This window comes from Mus pahari, chromosome 19, assembly GCF_900095145.1.
Source record: "Mus pahari chromosome 19, PAHARI_EIJ_v1.1, whole genome shotgun sequence".
In the NCBI taxonomy this organism is placed as follows: Eukaryota; Metazoa; Chordata; class Mammalia; order Rodentia; family Muridae; genus Mus; species Mus pahari.
The window spans coordinates 32,344,064-32,361,916 of NC_034608.1; the positions used below are offsets into that span (position 1 = coordinate 32,344,064).

The following is a 17,853-nucleotide window of genomic DNA, read 5'->3' on the forward strand; positions in this document are numbered from 1 at the left end:
CTGTTTGGGGTGGGAAAGACTTATTTCCAAGGGATGGGTACATTTTTTAAAAAAGAGACTGGGTCAATTTAAACAAAAACCACCCACACCACTCCACACCACTCCTCGCGTTCCCATTTCTCAGCTGAGAACCATTTGCTTACAGGCTTAGTTAACTCATTGACTAAGAGCGGCAGACTGGAAGATTCCCAGGGCACCCAGGGCACTGGTCACCCTCCAGGTGACAGCCCAGTATAGCTAGCTCACCTAACGAGAAGGTACATGTTCAGCCCAAACTGTCAGCCCGCTTATGGAAGGTGGACGGCCACTTCCTGGGTTGAGGACGGTGAGGCCACCATGTCAGCAAAGCCTTGGCAGATCAAGGAGACAAATGCAGCTTCCTTTTGCTTTTTTTTCTTCTTTTTTTCTTTTTCCATTTTTTATTTAAAGAATTAGTTTAGTATGTGAGTACACTGACACACCAGATGTGGTTGCTGGAAATTGAACTCAGGACCTCTGGAAGAGTAGTCAGTGCTCTTTAACTGCTGAGCCATCTCTCCAGCCCCTCCTTTTGTTTTCTTTAATTCTTAGCTTTAAGGAGGCCTCTGCTCCTCCCAGAAGAGCACAGGAGAGTTCTGGGTACAGTCCCCTCTGCCAGCCCCCAAATCAGAGCGACATCACAAACTGCTTCTGAACAGAGTGAGATCGCAGCAAGCCTTTGAAGAGGTATTCTTCTGCGAGCACACCAATAAATATACACACTAAAGAATCTCGAACACAAGACATTTTAATTTGATACAACAGAAGAAAAAAATCATTTGTAATTAATCTTTCTGGTTTACAGTGCATCGTCACCTCCTGAGGGGAGACAGGGTAAAAGTCCCTGTGTCACCACGCAACACTGCATCTCAGGCACACGGGCAGGCGCAGAGAGTAGCTACAGGCGCTTAGCACTCAGCACCGGCCAGTGAACACAGACAGAGGCTGTGTGTTCAAGAGCTCCTTCCCTACATTCTCAAGGCTGGGTTTGTATTCCTGGGCCCCAGGTGGTTAGCCAGACACACCAGTGGGGTCCTGCTTTGGGCAGCAGCGTGAGCCTGCTCTTCCCTCCCATCCTGCAGTTACCTCGTTTTGAAGAGGAGAGAGTCAGAGCTCATGCACTCAACTGGTTACCTGAGGATAGATTTTCACACTCACATGTTATAGAAAAAAGTACACGCTTTGCGTCATGAATCAAATCTCCATACTTTCACAACGTCCAGGTGTTGACAGTTTTTATTTGAACCCTCCTCTCAGAGCTCACTAAGTAAACTTATTGTTCTATTTTTAGAAGACTAACAGCTCGGTTTATGGGTGGACAGACGGATGAGTGTGGGTGGCTGGCAAGCTGGGTGGTGGATAGACAGGTAGGCAGCTGTGGATGACAGGTAGATCTAGTAAACCCGGGCCACTCAGCTGTGCCACAGAACATTGTGTGGGACACCCAGGTACACAAAGCATGGTGCTTACACTGTGGAGACTCGAGGACAGTGTGACTAGAGGCTTTTTAAATTCTTAACCAAAACAAAGAGAACCATGGCTTCCCTGTCCAAGCACTGTAACTGGAAAACAAGACAATCATGCCCACCACCTGAACATCCCCTTCTGAGAGTGCAACCCTACCCATACACAACTGAGGAGAGTCAGCGTGTGAGACTGGCAGAACTAGGGGGTATACACACTTCTTATAGATTTCACATCAATCATAAAAGTTTCTCATTTTGAAAAACTAAACATCTGAGAAGAATAGAAACGAGGCACTTCAGTGTTTTATCTACAGTTTAACTCTACAGTGAGCAAGTTAATGTTTTCTGAGCAAAGTTAAGATTACTGGGTGACTAAAATTTATTCCTAGTATTTCTTCCATCTTTAAGTTTAATAAAATCAACATTTATTTGAAGAAAATAAAGATCTGTATTTAAATGTTCAAAAGTAAAAATAGAATTCCATAAAAGAGCTACTTGCCACCCAGGCCCACACTGCAGGCCACTCCTCCTCAGCAGATGCGCCCCTCAAGATGTCCTGACACCCTACCTCAAACCACCTTCAGTTGCTTCTAGCATCTAGATTTTGTTTTGTTTTTAACTTAAGGAAAAATGAATCTATTGTTAAACTGAATTACTGTAACCTTTGGAAGATGCTTCTTGTAGTCTGAAAAAGGGAGAGGGTGCCACAGAGGCCATGTTCAGTTAGCCACAGCACTCATGTCGCATGCAGAGACAAGATGGGGAACGTCCTAAAAACTCAAGTGACTGAGGCTGGCATGAACCTTAGAGGAGACTGGCTCACAGGACAGTGTCTACGACGCACACATCCATTCAGCATATACGCACCCAGTGGGTGGATGTTTCTGCAGCAAGGCAACCAGATGTCACCCGGAAGCCATGGTGTGTGGGTCACTGAGCACAAAATACTAGCAACTCAGTGGGTTCCTTCCCTGGGCTATGAGAGGGTTCAAGAATTAATGGTGCACTAGAGGTGGCTGGCGGGCTTGCCAACCATAAAAGCAATGTGATGTCCCCGTGGAGCTCCTTCAGTTCACTCTGCTTCCTCGCAGGTCTCTGTCAGGTGGCCTTTGCTCTGTCGCCTGATGCTGACCAGCTTCCCTGCTGACCGGAGGCTCCAGCGGGAGCTGCTGGCTGAGTTGGCGAGGCTGGTGTACTTGGTAGAGCCCTTGATATCGTCCTCCCAGGCAGACCAGGGTGGGCAGCCACTTGTACCATCCTCGGTAGGGTCGGCGACCACGTCTTCAGCAGTAAGTTTGGGAGGCTCCCAACCTTCGATCTGATCTGGTTTTTTAGGCTGGACATTCTGTTTCAAAACCAAGGCGTCCCAAAATCCTGATTTCTTCTCTGCCCTCAGCTCTTCTTTTAGTCGTTGGTTAGTTCTGTAGACAAAACAATTTAGTTTTGGTCACTCAGTGATCTCATAATGTGTCAGTTTTATCAAGTTTTTTTTTTCCTAAAAATTTTAACTTGCTTAGAAAGTCAATGGAAACCTGTGTATAACTTTGAAATAAATATTGAAAACAACAGTGGAAACTTCGCAGGCATAAGCCTATAGAAGCCATGCAGTGCAGGCCAAGCACCAGGTCTTAGACAGGAGACTCGACGCTACTGCCACAAGGAACCACTCTCAGAGGCAACAGGATGTGGACATTTGAGCAAACCAGACACGAAGAACCAAGGTTCAGGTTAGGTTATAAGTAAGGGGGAATTCTATTCAGTAAGTGGGTTTTCAGTAGGGTGGCTCATATAACAAACTTCTCTTAAACATTTTGTAGGTGGTTTACTCCAGAAAAAAATGACTCAAAACTTCTCTCACGGAAAGGAAATGACTAGCAAGGCGGTTGAGTGTGCAGCCTTGATCCCAGCACTCAGGAGGCAGAGGCAGGCAAATCTCAGAGTTCAAGGCCAGCCTGGTCTCTATTATAGAGTGAGTTCCAGGACAGCTAGGACTACACTGAGAAACCCTGTCTGGAAAAACCAAGCTGGGGGTGTGGGGGTGGAGAGAAAGAAAGAAAATGAACCAAGTGATACAAAGAACATGTTGTCAGTGTCACGGCTGTAAAGAATATGTTGTCAGTGTCGTGGCTAGCTGGCTATTAGCATCACTCGGACTCTGTTGGAGACACTAGGACACAGGTGTCCAGACTGACCGGCACATCACCCAGTGACCAAGAGGCCCTTTAGTGAAACCGCTGCTCCATTACTGCAGGAGGCCTGCATCTGCCTCAGTGAGGGAGAGCTGCCATTTGCCATCATAGATACTCCTCTACCAGAAGGAAACCCAGCTACCGGCTTCCAAGGTCAGGCCTACCGTCAACAGGCAGCTCTGCCACATGTTTACCTGGAAATGCAAGCTTAATGTTCTGATAAATGTAGAATAAGGTAGCAACAATGTATCAGTTTATACTCAACTTTGTACAATTTTTTGTAGTTTCCCACTACCACTTGTGGTTTTGTTCAGTTTTGAGGGCGCTGGGATCAAACCAGGTCAGTGGGTGTGCTTGGTAAGTGTGCTACCCCGCCCCCACCTTAGTCCTAACTCTTCACACCATCAGGTGTGTGCTTCCCTCAGTCACAGCCAGCTGCTGGGCCCTTCTGGGTAGTGAGGCCCACGCATGAGCATGGCTCCAGGCTGCCTTCTGTGAGGCCCATTTTCCTTTTTCTTTTCTTTCTTTCTTTCTTTCTTTCTTTCTTTCTTTCTTTCTTTCTTTCTTTCTTTCTTTCTTTCTTTCTTTCTTTCTTTCTTTCTTTCTTTCTTTCTTTCTTTCTTTCTTTCTTTCTTTCTTTCTTTCTTTCTTTCTTTTTTTTTTTTTGGTTTTTCGAGACAGGGTTTCTCTGTATAGCTCTGGCTGTCCTGGAACTCACTCTGTAGACCAGGTTGGCCTCGAACTCAGACATCCACCTGCCTCTGCCTCCCGAGTGCTGGGATTAAAGGCGTGCACCACCACGCCCGGCTGAGGCCCATTTTCAAGTTCTAGCTTTTTACTTCGCTTTAGCCTTTCAGAATGCTTTTCTGTTTACGTAAGTTTTACCCAAGGTACATTTTATTTGTCCTCAAGGCACCCAAAAAAAGTGCACCTCATCTCTTTGCGCACCCAGGCACTCATATCTCACAGTTCGTCTGGATCTGCAGCCTGGGTCAGCAGAGGCCTCTCCGGAGGCAATGGCGGGTGGGATAACCCCTCTCCTTATACCACCACAATCTCTCTGCGTCCCTGGTGACGCCACCTTCTCAAGATGGCTGCTTCTGACTCACCCTTTGGACTTGGGGGATCTGGAAGTCTCGAGGAGATGTTCTTCGTCATCTTTATTAAACAGAGAAGTTGCTTCTTTCCAGCCCCTGAGACTTGCTCCCTGCATCAGTGAGAGATAAAGAGAGAGTCAGATGTCGCCTATGCCAACAAGCCTTATGGTTGGCGGTACAACTTGGAAGATGTAGCGGCTTTATCACTGTGAATGTCGTAAAAGTGGCTGACTCACACCTCGACGGTATAATCTATGACATACTTTGGCTGTCACATGGTGTGGGCACTGAGCAGGGAACAGATAGCAGGCGACACTTTACATGTCCAGGTGCTATTTGACAAACACGGTTGCACATTCATTCTGTGCTTTCACAGAAGGAATGGACTGTGCTGGTGTCAACGGCTATGACGTGGTTGGCCAAGGGCATTTCCAGCTCCATTATAATCTCATAGGCATGTTGATGGAAACGTCTGAGGCCAAGCTCATTCCAGACCCTTCCATATCTACACAGAATATACCCTACCCGCTCACCTATGCTCTGGGGAACTACATCTCGTAATGTACTAGCCAAGCACGGGGTACTTGTGGAAAGTCACGCTAAAGCTCAGTACGGTCCAGTGAAGATTACCACACAGGAAGGAATTGGACCTCTGATACCAGCAAGCTCTTTGCGTCCCTGGTGATCGCTGCTCAGGAGTCGCCCCTTGGGCTTGGCAGGCTGTTTACAGGCATCCCAACCCCCACAAAGATAAGCTTGAAGAAGAAATAATGCGTCAGCCGGGCGTGGTGGTGCACGCCTTTAATCCCAGCACTCGGGAGGCAGAGGCAGGCGGATTTCTGAGTTCGAGGCCAGCCTGGTCTACAGAGTGAGTTCCAGGACAGCCAGGGCTACACAGAGAAACCCTGTCTCGAAAAAACAAACAAACAAACAAACAAACAAAAAAAGAAATAATGCGTCTTGTTGATTCCGGAAAATGATTTTATGCAATCTCACTTGTGAAATCAAGATCTTACAATGAATGTCACTGTAGATCATGAAGTACCTTAGTAAGCAGAAAGGCATATGGAGAGACCCTGGAAGTCCTCTGGAAATCTACTGTCACAGAGCAAGGTTGTACTTTGAGGTGTTAAAAAGAAAATACAGGGCTGGTGAGATGGCTCAGCAGGTAAGAGCACCGACTGCTCTTCCGAAGGTCCTGAGTTCAAATCCCAGCAACCACATGGTGGCTCATAACCATCCGAAATGAGATCTGGCGCCCTCTTCTGGAGTGTCTGAAGACAGCTACAGTGTACTTACATATAATAAATAAATAAATAAATCTTAAAAAAAAATACAAAAAGGTCATAAAAATGGACCTGAGAGGCGGTGGAGGCCTCTGATATGAGACAATATAGTATTTATTTTCAGCAAACCCATCAGGCCAGTGGAAAATCCAACAGCCCAGGAACCAGGCTTGCTCTTTCTGTCCCATGCCAGGCTGGACTTTAGGAATCCACTCTGGGCAGAGGTCTGTCTCCAACTGTCAGGCCCTCCATCAACCCCTCCCCACCCCTTGTGTTAAATCCTAAGTGGTGTACCCACACCAAAGAAGTCACTGCAGCAAACACAAAACTTGGCTATGAGATGCGAGTTCACCATTCTGGGTGCCCGAAAGATACCCACCAAGCAACACGAGTCTCACCAGTGCTGCTCAGGCTGCTGAGGCTCAGGTGAGAGCAGGCTGTGCCAGTCTTTACCAGTCAGGGTCAGTTTACGTCTGATCCACTGAGACCGTGGGGCTAACACTGAGGAACTGTCCCCACAGTAACTCTCTGGAATGGAGACAGAGACCCACAAAACAAACTGTGAGGCTTACAGGCACTCGACTGAAGCAGCATCCACAAATACGGGGAGCCGGAGCCAAGGTATTTTGGGGGGGGGTATGATGTTCACCACGCCCAGACCCTCCAGTGCAGATATCATAAAGCACAAACACCCATCTTGCCTGGCCCTCCCCAGCGGAGGCTGCACATTCCATGATCCCTGACCATAGTTGCCAGGGAGCCAGTTGGCTCTGTAAGACAAGCCAGCGAGAGGGGGAACTCAGGAGCTTGGAATACCACCCACACCTTGTTTAGGAAGAAGATGCAGAATAGGCTGCAGTTACTGCGATTTAAACAAACAGCCCTGGGGGGGGGGGGATGAACAAAGAAGGGAAAATGTGCTGAAGAGGAAAACTTCCTGGATGCAAAGTGAGTGGTAAAGGCACTTTTCAGGACGGACAGATGGACGCACCTCCCTCAGAGTCAGGGTACTGGAGGAGTGATGAGACCATTGACTTAGATAGGTTTATTGGGCTGTGGGCAGCTGTGGGCAGCTGGGCCTCCCATGCTCCTGTCCACTGCCTAATCACCTACTGGCGTTTCCTAAGAGCCAAGTAGCCTTTGCCGAGTCTGCTGGTGTGACTTCAAGTGTGCATCATGCCAAGGGGGCACATACACCCACACACATGCAGAGCAGATGGCTGCTGTCAGACTGGATTGGTTTCCAGGCCAGAAGCCCCCTCCTGCTGCTCCTGGCCTGTTAGCACTCGCATTGGTCAACACCACGAACGTTAGAAAAACCCAGGCACGGTTTTTTTCCATCTCTCAAACAAAATGTCCAAAAGTCTTAGGGAATTTGGGCTTTATATTCTCTGGGTCCTTTCTCAGTGAACACTCTTTCCAACACGGTTAGCTGGCAAGTCCTGTGTGGTGTCAATTGCGCTCAGACTGAGGGAATTATCCAGGTTTGTTAAGTTTATATGTTTTGCTGGATTTGGGGGCAAAAAAGACTCCAGGTCTCGGTGCTAGTGTTTTCCCTGTAAGTTAGTTCTAGTTCTTGGAGACCCCATAGCAGCCAGCCTGAGGGCTCCGTCTACACCGTGTGTTGGCTCTTAACTAAATATAAAATGTTAGCTACTAGTCATTGAAAGTCTATGGGAAGACTGACCCTGAGGCGAAAGCCACGTGAGTGCCCTGGACCTGAGGACCCGGGGCAAATGAGTGTCCCAGGCTTCGGGAGCAGAGGACATCCTAGCAAGGGGTGTGCACCAAGCTTGCAGCTGTCCTATCTATATTGCCCAGTGACAAGATCTGTCTGTACGGTAACTCATCAAACATAGCAGACAAGATTATACAAAACGTACACAAAGCTAACAGGCACTGATGTTCCCAGGTCCCTGTGCAGGTCACATCCTTCCCTCAGGGAGCAAAGTCTGGTCCCACCACCAATCCAGAGGCTGACATACTTATACGGCACATGAAGCCACCAACAAGGTTTCTGAGCTGCAGCACAGCCCACACTAAAGTGCTGTGCTATGAGTTTGTGGCTCGAACCACGCTACCAAAGTACCCAGCCTTTCTGCGGGGCGGCCTTTCTGACTCCCTGATGGAGAGCTGCAGAACAGCTTCTCCGGGGAGTGGAGAGACGAGTGACCTTCCGGGTCCCCCCACTACTGAGCTGCAGAAGTTTCAGGATCCCCTGTAGACCACAAGCTCTGAGACACTAACTCTTTCTCCAGTCTCCGTCCTGCATAGAACACCTCATTTGTAGCACCGTTCACACCTGTCACAGATGACAGCCCTGTCCTTCTGGTGCTCCAGGCAATGCCATCCATCCCTTGCTTGGACATTGTGTTCTCTGAATCAGCTTAGGTGCACATCAGTGCCCTGTACCCAAATCCCTGCTGCAGCAACTTGGCCACCAAGGCCCTACTCTGTCCTGTGATCCTCCTACACAGGGCCCAGGGAGGGTTCCTGAGGTGATGGATCGTGACCTTTCTCCCTACAGTGTCCTTGATCAGAGAAGTGCAGCCTGGACTGCCTGGTGATCCTAGAAGGCCACGCTGAGTGAGCCCAGATGGCTCCCCTCTGTGGGACCACCCCTGTATTTTCCTCAGGCGAAACCTCACAGGAACATCCCACAGTACTGGTAAGAGCAAGCCTTCTTTGTTGTATTGGAAGATGCTAATAGTTCAGGGGTGGGAGACATGGACCTGAGGTGATGAATGTACACCCTCCACTGTGTGGGCCTCTAAGAAATTTCCTTCTGAGCTCTCTGCCCTTTAGCTACCCTTTAAGGAAGACATGACAAACCTAAGAAGCAGCCTGCAAATCGGAAAAACCGTGTGACCATCCCAGTGACAGCGAGGCTAACAGGGCGAGGGTGACCAACCCAGTGACAGCGAGGCTAACAGGGCCGGGAGAGAGAAGCTACAGACAGGAAGAGCGATCTGTCTGACTAACGACAAACGGTGTCTTCACACAGCTAAGCTGGCGTGGGGGAGGAGAAACGCCCTCAGCTCCCCTGGATGCTCGCTGGCGTGGTGAGGCCAAGGGTCTTGGTAAGAATGCAGAAGAGTCCCGGGAGATTCCTGCAGGACCCAGGGTACATCACGAGCACGGGACACAGGGAAATAACGCCCAAGAGAGCTTCAAGATGGACTCCGGGGAGGCTGAGACAGGAAGGTAATGAGTTCCAGGCCAACCTGAGCTATGCAGCAAGTACAGAGCCAGCCAGGACTCAAGAGGAGTCAGTGCACCCCCCCAACACTCACTCACACACTGCACACTCACACTGCAACACACGCACACACACACACTGCACACTCACAGACACACTGCACACTCACAGACATACTGCACACACACACACACACACACACACACTCACTCAACACTACTAACCTGGCTTTCCAAACTGTGCCACCTTTCCTACCCTCTGCTCCCACTACAACATCAGTGTTTTGAACATATACCTCCGGGTTCCCCAGAGCTTGAGGCAGAGTTGCGTTTCTGTGTCTGTTTTCCTTCGGGAGGGGCTGCCTATGTAAGCCAGGCAGCGGTGGCAGCTTCACCCCACAGGCACTGGACAGTCCTGATTTCAGGCCGACTTGGTGCATGATCTTATCCAGGTAGGACTTGTCGTACTTTACTGGCCACACGGTGCATCAGCCGCTGTGCTGCCAATCGTTACATAAAGAGATGTCCATCTCTTACTGAACCCACCACTATGCAGGTTAAACTTTATTCCAGGCATCTGCTGGACGTTTTGGGAATCCCCCCAAGGACGGACAGACAGACAGATGAAGGGGTCACTGTCCATATACCTCCAAAGGACGCCCTGGTCCCACAGCCACGAGCATACCACACTTCCTCACGTGGATGGGGCAAATGCTGCCCGAGACCACATCCTGCTGAGGCTCCTCCCAACTCCAGACTTTCCTACACAAAGCCCAAGGCTGGCTGGAATCTTGTCTGCAAGGAGAGGATAGAAATGCGTCTTGCTTGTGGTAGCACAATAAGATACCCGCTGTCTGGGCATGTGCGGAGCATCCTCCTTCAAGCAGGACAGCCGTGGCTTTCATCAAAGCAGCCCTGACTATTTGAGGGACCCTCAGACAGAGTCTCTTGAGCGTGGACACTTTCTCACGAGGAAGAGGGGGGATGGGAAAGTCCTTGCAGGGATGCTCACTTGAGATCTTGGCCTCTCTGGCCTGCACCTCCCACTCAGCTCTATATGATTCTAATTTTACACTGCCTCAGTCTCCCAAAGTGCCGAAATATACAGACAGTGGAGAGCTGACTGAGGGGACTCACCTAGGCAGCTACAGGGAAGCCATCATCCTTGCTGAGGCAGCCGCTCTGGAGTCACCCATGCCTCTAACTGAGCTCAATAACTCACTGGCTCCCCGGGGTGGACGCTGATGGAACTGCACTTTGGTTTGTTGACATACTAGTCTAAGGAGGTATCTATCCCCAGGGAAAGGGTTCCCATAGCAGGCAGTGATCTGGCTGGTGGAAACAGAAGCAAGCCTTCCCGGAGACTTTCCTGGACGTCATCAAGAGCTGTCAGCACCCTGTTCTTCTTCATGATCAGTGTAGCTATGATTGTCACTGTGGAGCAATGTTTAGACCATGGGCAGGCTGTGTCACCTACTCAGGCAGGCTGTTTGATCATGATAACGAGAGATGCAGAGAGATGACCCAAGTTATGAATTTGGAACTCAGATTATCTTAAGCTCAAACACTCAGGTTAGAGAGAAACTGGTATTCTGGAGAAATTTAGGATTCTAGGTCAACTGTGAAACCAAACCCAAGGCCTTTTTATCAGACCCTGAGTATCAGGCTACAGGAGAGTTTTCACGAGACTCACAACATCCGAGAAGAAAAAGCTGCAGCGTGGAGTGGACCTACAACTGACCTCACAGAGCCAGGGGCAGAAAACGAGGGCGTGCTGGACCCCAGACAAGGAAGGCTGCTCCCAGGCCCCTGTCCACTTAGACAAACCACGAGAAACAAACACATACACCCGTGTCTGGGTGAGAAGGTGGGTTCTGATATGAGCACTGTGAAATGCCCGACAGAGATATGAGCACTGTGAAATGCCCGACAGAGAGGGCATGGCATGCAAGAGTCTGTTTCCTGTACTCGTGTTTGGGGGGGGAGGGTATATGTATAAGACAGACGGATAGATGGACAGATGGACACACACACATACACACACACAAAGGAGGGGGGATTCTGTGGATAGCTCCTGTGGTCCCAGTGTCTCTGGGAGATGAACGGGTTGGCTCACTGCAGAGAACTGAGGGACACAGTGTGACTCCCTCACACCACATGAGTGTATCACCTGTCCTCTCAGGCTGTTGTATGGAAACAAAGCAGTAATTATTATGCCTCTTGCCACAGCCCTGATCGGGCCAACAAAAAGATTACCACCCACATAACAGGCAGAGCAGGAAAGGACCAAATACACAGACACACCGATAATAACCCACAGGACGGCAGACTTCAGGTTCATCCTGTAACATGCAGAGCACTGGATGGCTATGGGTGAAGGCGGATGTGGGCAGCCCCCAAGTCATAACACACTTCTCCAAATCCCATATTACAGGGTACTGGTAAGACCACAAGGGTCAGAGTAAGGGCATCTGCACAAAGACAGTTATGAGGCTGCAGAAATACTCCCTTGGTAAGAGACCAAACAGAATTGCTCTGCGAATGGAACTCTACATCACAGGTGACATGGGAGAGAGAGCAACAAAATGGCAGCTGTGTTGGTAACCCAGTGTTCAGCTGGCTAAGACTCTACACAAGCACCACAACCCACGGCGAGCATACTCAGTACCCCGGGGCAGAGGTGCCGTCTGCGAAAGACATTGCTTTCTACTGAGTTATTAAAGAGGGTTATCAGAGTCCCTAGACCTGGAGCAAAGAGACTAAACAAAAACAGGCTGTGACCAGATAACCAGCACGTCACGGAGGGAGGCTCGGGTTGTGAACAATCAAATGGCTGTTCTCAAAGCCCAGGCCTGCGTGACACTTATAGACATTCTGTACTGAGGGTAAGGAGCAGATTAGTAGCCCAGGTTGCTCTGCGACATCTCAAAGGTTGCCTGGGGCAGGAGCAGCACCTGCAGGCTGTCACAGAGACACACTGTCACACTGGCAGTCAGAGGGATGTCCTGAGCCACAGGACCCAGGCTCCCATCAGACAGCTACTGGATATGGAGGTGCTCCCTGAGGACGGAGGCCTTGCTCAGCGACCTCTGGTCTTCCTCCTTCCCATCCCCCAACCTCTCTTTGTCTCCTCCCAGTAGGAACACTGCCACAAGTCCTTTCTATTCTCCTAGGAGGCAGAAATGAAGAGTCCGACTAATGGCTTTTTCTAGAAACTAGTGCTCTAGAGTTCTCTATTCCCTCTCCTTCCTTCCTTCCTTCCTTCCTTCCTTCCTTCCTTCCTTCCTTCCTTCCTTCCTTCCTTCCTCTCTTCTTTTTTTTCTGTGAAAAGAAATGGAAATTATTCAGCAACACAGAGGCCAAGCAAGAGAGTGCCAAGGACATGAGTGCCAAGGACAGACGGATTCGGACAGACAGACAGGTACAGGCAGAAGAGAACAGAGTCCGTCTTCCTTTTTCAGTCACTTTGTCATTACTCAGAACATGGCATAACTAGAAAACACCTGAGCCTGCAGCTCCCATCCATCCCCTGCTGCCAAGGCTTCCCGTGCTTGCACTGTGCAGTCTCAAAGTCCAACCCTTGGAAGCACTTGCTTCCCCCCCCCCACCCCCAGGCTGTCTTCTCTAGACCAGTCTGGAAGGCAAGTCGGAGGGAGCCAGGACCACTACAGACCCCGAAGGCCCCGTGGGGCTGTGCCCCAGGCAAGGAATAAACCTCCATTGTGTTTGATCTAAATCTTGGACCCACTGATACATTAACCGTCATGTGAAACACACACAAGGCAGGGCAGCCATAGCTGGTGGCGTGCAGCAAGTGTAAAATGGGCAAAGATCTGAAGGTTACGAGCAAGCGAGGCTTCACAATTAAAGGAAGACCTGCCAGCTTGGGAAACTGGAGTCAGGCAACTGGAGGAAGAGGATAAATGGCAGTGGGTCTAGGAATGTGGGACCCGGCAGCAACCAGCAACCGGAAACCACCGGACCATCACAGCAGCCCCCACCCCCAGCCCATCGCCTGCTGCCGAGGCAGGGCCAGCACTGAAGGCTCAGTAGCTCCTAGTGACCATAAATAGCATTCTCCAATGACAACATTGCGTAAATACGCCTGGCTGATCTCACTAAAAGACAAAACAGAGCCGGGCGTGGTGGGACACGCCTTTAATCCCAGCACTCGGGAGGCAGAGGCAGGCGGATGGCTCAATTCGAGGCCAGCCTGGTCTACAGAGTGAGTTCCAGGACAGCCAGGGCTACACAGAGAAACCCTGTCTCGAAAAACAAAAAACAAAACAAAACAAAACAAAAAAAAAGATAAAACAAGACAGGAAAAGGACCCAGATGGAAACTGCTGGGGGAGGCAGGGTCAGGTGAACTGGAGGACGCACTGAGGTGCCTGGTAAGGTGGACATGAGCGACAACCCAAGAGCCTGGAGGTAGACCCGCACTGGGAAAGCAGCTCTGGGGACCCGCACTGGGAGAGCAGCCCTGGCCGGCAGAGATCCTCAGGCAACAGTACCAACACGGGCAAGAAGGAAAAGGGCATGCTCCCCCGAGACTGGAGCTCCAGTTCCTCTGGGCCAACTTCCTGCCTCTTTGACAAGGATAGCTATCGTGAGCTGCACGTGCCAGAACTGACTGGCCCGTGGGGCTGGCCTCTTCAGCTCTTCTTCCTAGAGTTTTGACACCTTTGCCCGAGACTGCACGGAAGGCATGACTTATTTTTAGCTTTCCTTCCTTGACACGTGTGATTTATCCACACAGTCAGGGGGAATGGTTCACTTGCTTTTTCCCCTTTGCAGGATCTTCTTTCCTCCTGCTATAAAACACCATTCATGTTCTTGGCCCAGACCCCAGTGTCCTGAGCGAGCGGCACTGGTCTTCCTGTTCTAGGCAAAGCCAATCTCCATCCCACTCTAAGGGTGCCCAGGCAGGAAGTGGGAAGGAAGAGAATTTAGAGTTGCAAACAGAAGGAGAATGGGGCGCACGGGACTCACCAGCCACAGCAAACTGCAGAAACAACATATGCGCTGTCCCTCTCTGGGATTCCGTGTGCAATATTAAGGCAGTGCAATATTAAGGCAGTGCAATATTAAGGCAGTGCAATATTAAGGCAGTGTAATATTAAGGCAGTGCAATATTAAGGCAGTGCAATATTAAGGCAGTGCAATATTAAGGCAGTGTAATATTAAGCCAGTCCAGGACACAAACAAATGGCCTGTCCTCTCACCCCTAAAAATATAAATTCTATTTTCAATTTCTACTGTCAGCCATGAAACTAAGAATCAATTACACTAAAATTAATTTTAAGTATTTGCAACCACAATATTATAACAAGTTAGAACAGGAACCTAATTATGCTGTAAGTCAAAGAATTCAGTTGAATAAAAAATGCCAAAACAAATCACATCTAATATACAGACCAAAGGTATGTGATCTGTGTTTACAAATCACAGCAATAATCTAAATTACTTCTACAAAATGAACTTAGAAAGGCAGGGTGCACATGCTTATTAGACAAAGAAGAATTGGGGTAACCACACATCTTTAGACAATTCTCCCCAAGCTCTCTGGAAAATCACAGAATGTAGGCACAGCAGCCATGGCAACCCCCACCTCCAGTTCTTCAGAAGCCTAAGGCAGAGGCAGTGGTGACTGAGGAACATCAGCCCAGGGTCAGAGCTGGGATGCCTCACAGCAAGCAGACAGATGCAACTACTGAGAGAGAGAGAGAGAGAGAGAGAGAGAGAGAGAGAGAGAGAGAGAGACCTGTAACCTGAGCTCCCACCTTCAGAGTTGGCAAAAGGGCAACTGGACCACAAGCTGGCAGATGGAAAAAACAGAGACCAGGACAGGGACTAACAGAGGGACAGAGAATAATAATACAGGAGAAATCAGAAAAACTGACGATAAAAAATAATAATAAATGCTGGGGGCATGTGCCTGAGATCCCAGGTCCTGAGGCTGAAAGATCATTTGAGCCTCTAAATTCAAGATCAGCCTGGCTCAAAACTGGTTAATCTGACTCAAGGATCACAAACAAAACTGACACACTTAATTAACTGAAGGGAACTAAGATTCGCATTGCTCAGGCTAAGAACGAGAAAGGAAGCATTATTCCAGAACATGATCAATAACTGAGAATTAATGTAACATATCAAAATGGACAGATTCCATTCCAAAATGGACACACAGAGGATGTGACATTTCAAGAAGCAATAGAAAATGTGAACAGACCTAAAACAAACAGAGAGAAAAACAGTAGAAAACGTCTCCAGGGCTGGGGAGATGGCTCAGCGGGTAAGAGCACTGACTGTTCCTCCTGAGTTCAAATCCCAGCAACCAGATGGTGGCTCACCACCATCTGTAATGGGATCTGATGCCCTCTTCTGGTGCGTCTGAAGACAGTGACAGTGTATTCACATACATAAAATAAATACATCTTGAAAAAAAGAGCCTCCAAAGAAAACACAAGGCCAGACTCTCCACTACTGAAGTCTAATGACTACTTAAAGAACGGACAGAGCTGGAAAGATTGCTCAACAGTTAAGAGCACTGACTGTTCTTCCAGAGGTCGCGAGTTCAATTCTCAGCAACCACATGGTGGTTCCCAACCATCTGCAATGGTTCCGATGACCTCTTCTGGTGTGTCTGAAGACAGTTATAGTGTATTCATATACATAAAATGAATAAATCTTTTAAAAAAAATTAACAGCAATTCTTCAAAATATCCCTGAAAATAAAAAAGGAGCACCCCCTCCCTCCCTCAGTCTGTGATGACGGTGTTACCTAGACACCCAAACCTGACAGCAGAAGACAGCTGTCGACCAGGCGTCACAGATGTAGATGGAAAAGTCCACAACAAACTGCTGGTGAAGTGCCATGTGAGGTGGGGCACGCCTTTATCCCAGCACTCAAGAGGCAGGCAGAGGCAGGTGGATCTCTGTGAGTTTGAGGCCACCCTGGTCTATAGACAGAGTTCCAGGCCAGCCATGACTATACAGTAAGATCCTGTTTCAAAAAACAAAGCCAAAGCCGGGCGTGGTGGCGCATGCCTTTAATCCCAGCACTCGGGAGGCAGAGGCAGGTGGATTTCTGAGTTCGAGGCCAGCCTGGTCTACAGAGTGAGTTCCAGGACAGCAAGAGCTACACAGAGAAACCCTGTCTCAAAAAACCAAAAAAAACCAAAAAAAAACCAAAAGAGCCAAAAAACAAAACAAAACAAAAAACAAAGCCAAACAAAAAAATGTAAAGATTAATTATTAAAAGCATCATGTACCTGGTCAAGTGGCTATTACTCCTGTAGTGGAAAGTTGGGCAGACATCTGGAACCCAATTATATATCATAGGAAGAAAATAAGAAATAGAATTCACATAAGGATATGGAAAAACTATGACAAAATCTACCATCTTTTCATGATAAAACAGTCCTCAGCTCTAAGTTCATAATGGACATTTAAGAAACTCCATAGCTGCCTTCTCACTCACTGGTGAGATACCGAAGGCTCCCCAGAACCAGGGACAAGAAGAGAAGGCTTGGAAAGAGGCCCAACAGAGCAGTCAAGAAAACAAACAGACAAACAACCAACCAGGGGCATCTAGACTGCAGAAGAAGTAAAACCGTCCCCACGTGCAGCGAAGCATTATCTCTTACAACTAATAAGAGAAAAGCAAACATCACATGTACAATCAAGATATAAAAATATAGTTCTTATACATCAGCAATGAATAATATAAAAATCAAATTGAAGCAATTCTACTTACAATTGTAACTAGAAATAAAGATGGCAAGATTTCATATTTAGTCTATGAAAATTACAAAATTTTTAAGAAAAGTCTTGCAAGATTTGAGCAAATGAAAAATCATCTCATATTTTATGAATCAGAAGAGTGAAGTACTGCTAACTTAGCAATGTTCCTGAAACTGATCTACAGATTCAGTCCCTATGGGAGGCTCGGCTGCCTTCTCTACAAACAGTGATAAACTGCTTCTAAAACGCATATGGAATAACTAAGAATTCCAAGCAGCAAAATTAGCCTAGATAAATAATTACACAGAAGAGCTAAGGTTTTCATTCCAAGACTCGCTATACTGCAAGTGGTAATCAAGACTGAGGTACTGGCACACATACCCTGGGGGTCTAGAAAAGATGTCACAGGCATGGCCAATTGACTGTCCAGAATGGCACCGTGAAAATTCAGTAAAACAGGAATCATCTTTTCAACACAAGTGGCAACTCACCTCCATGCCAAGGAATCCACTTAGACTCTTACTTTATACCATGTACACAAACAAGAGAACACAGGCCACGGGAAAAGACCTCAAGGTCTGGGACTCTTAAAAGCAATTAGGGTGGCTTTTTAGGACTCTGGATTTGGACTTCCAAAAGTGACTCTCAGAAGAGATATTTAAACCAGAAACAACAACAAAAATAAAAACGTGCTTCAGGGCCGGGCATGGTGGCACACGCCTTTATCCCAGCACTCCGGAGGCAGAGGCAGGTGGATTTCTGAGTTCAAGGCTAGCCTGGTCTACAAAGTGAGTTCCAGGACAGCCAGGGCTACACAGAGAAACCTGTCTCGAACACCCCACACACACACCCTC

At 48.3% G+C, this 17,853-nt stretch overlaps 1 protein-coding gene across 1 annotated transcript in view; it reads right to left on the reverse strand.

Annotated features, from left to right (window-relative positions):
• Positions 1 to 748: 748 nt before the first annotated feature.
• Tdrp (testis development related protein) overlaps positions 749 to 17,853 on the reverse strand; it is a 22,942-nt gene continuing 5,837 nt past the window's right edge. Inside the window, exons 2-3 of the mRNA XM_021219585.1 lie at positions 4,783 to 4,880; positions 749 to 2,905 (exon numbers count right to left, since the gene is read on the reverse strand). Of these exons, the coding sequence (XP_021075244.1) occupies positions 2,557 to 2,905; positions 4,783 to 4,880 (447 nt within the window). The 3' untranslated portion in view covers positions 749 to 2,556. The remainder of the gene's footprint in view (positions 2,906 to 4,782; positions 4,881 to 17,853) is intronic.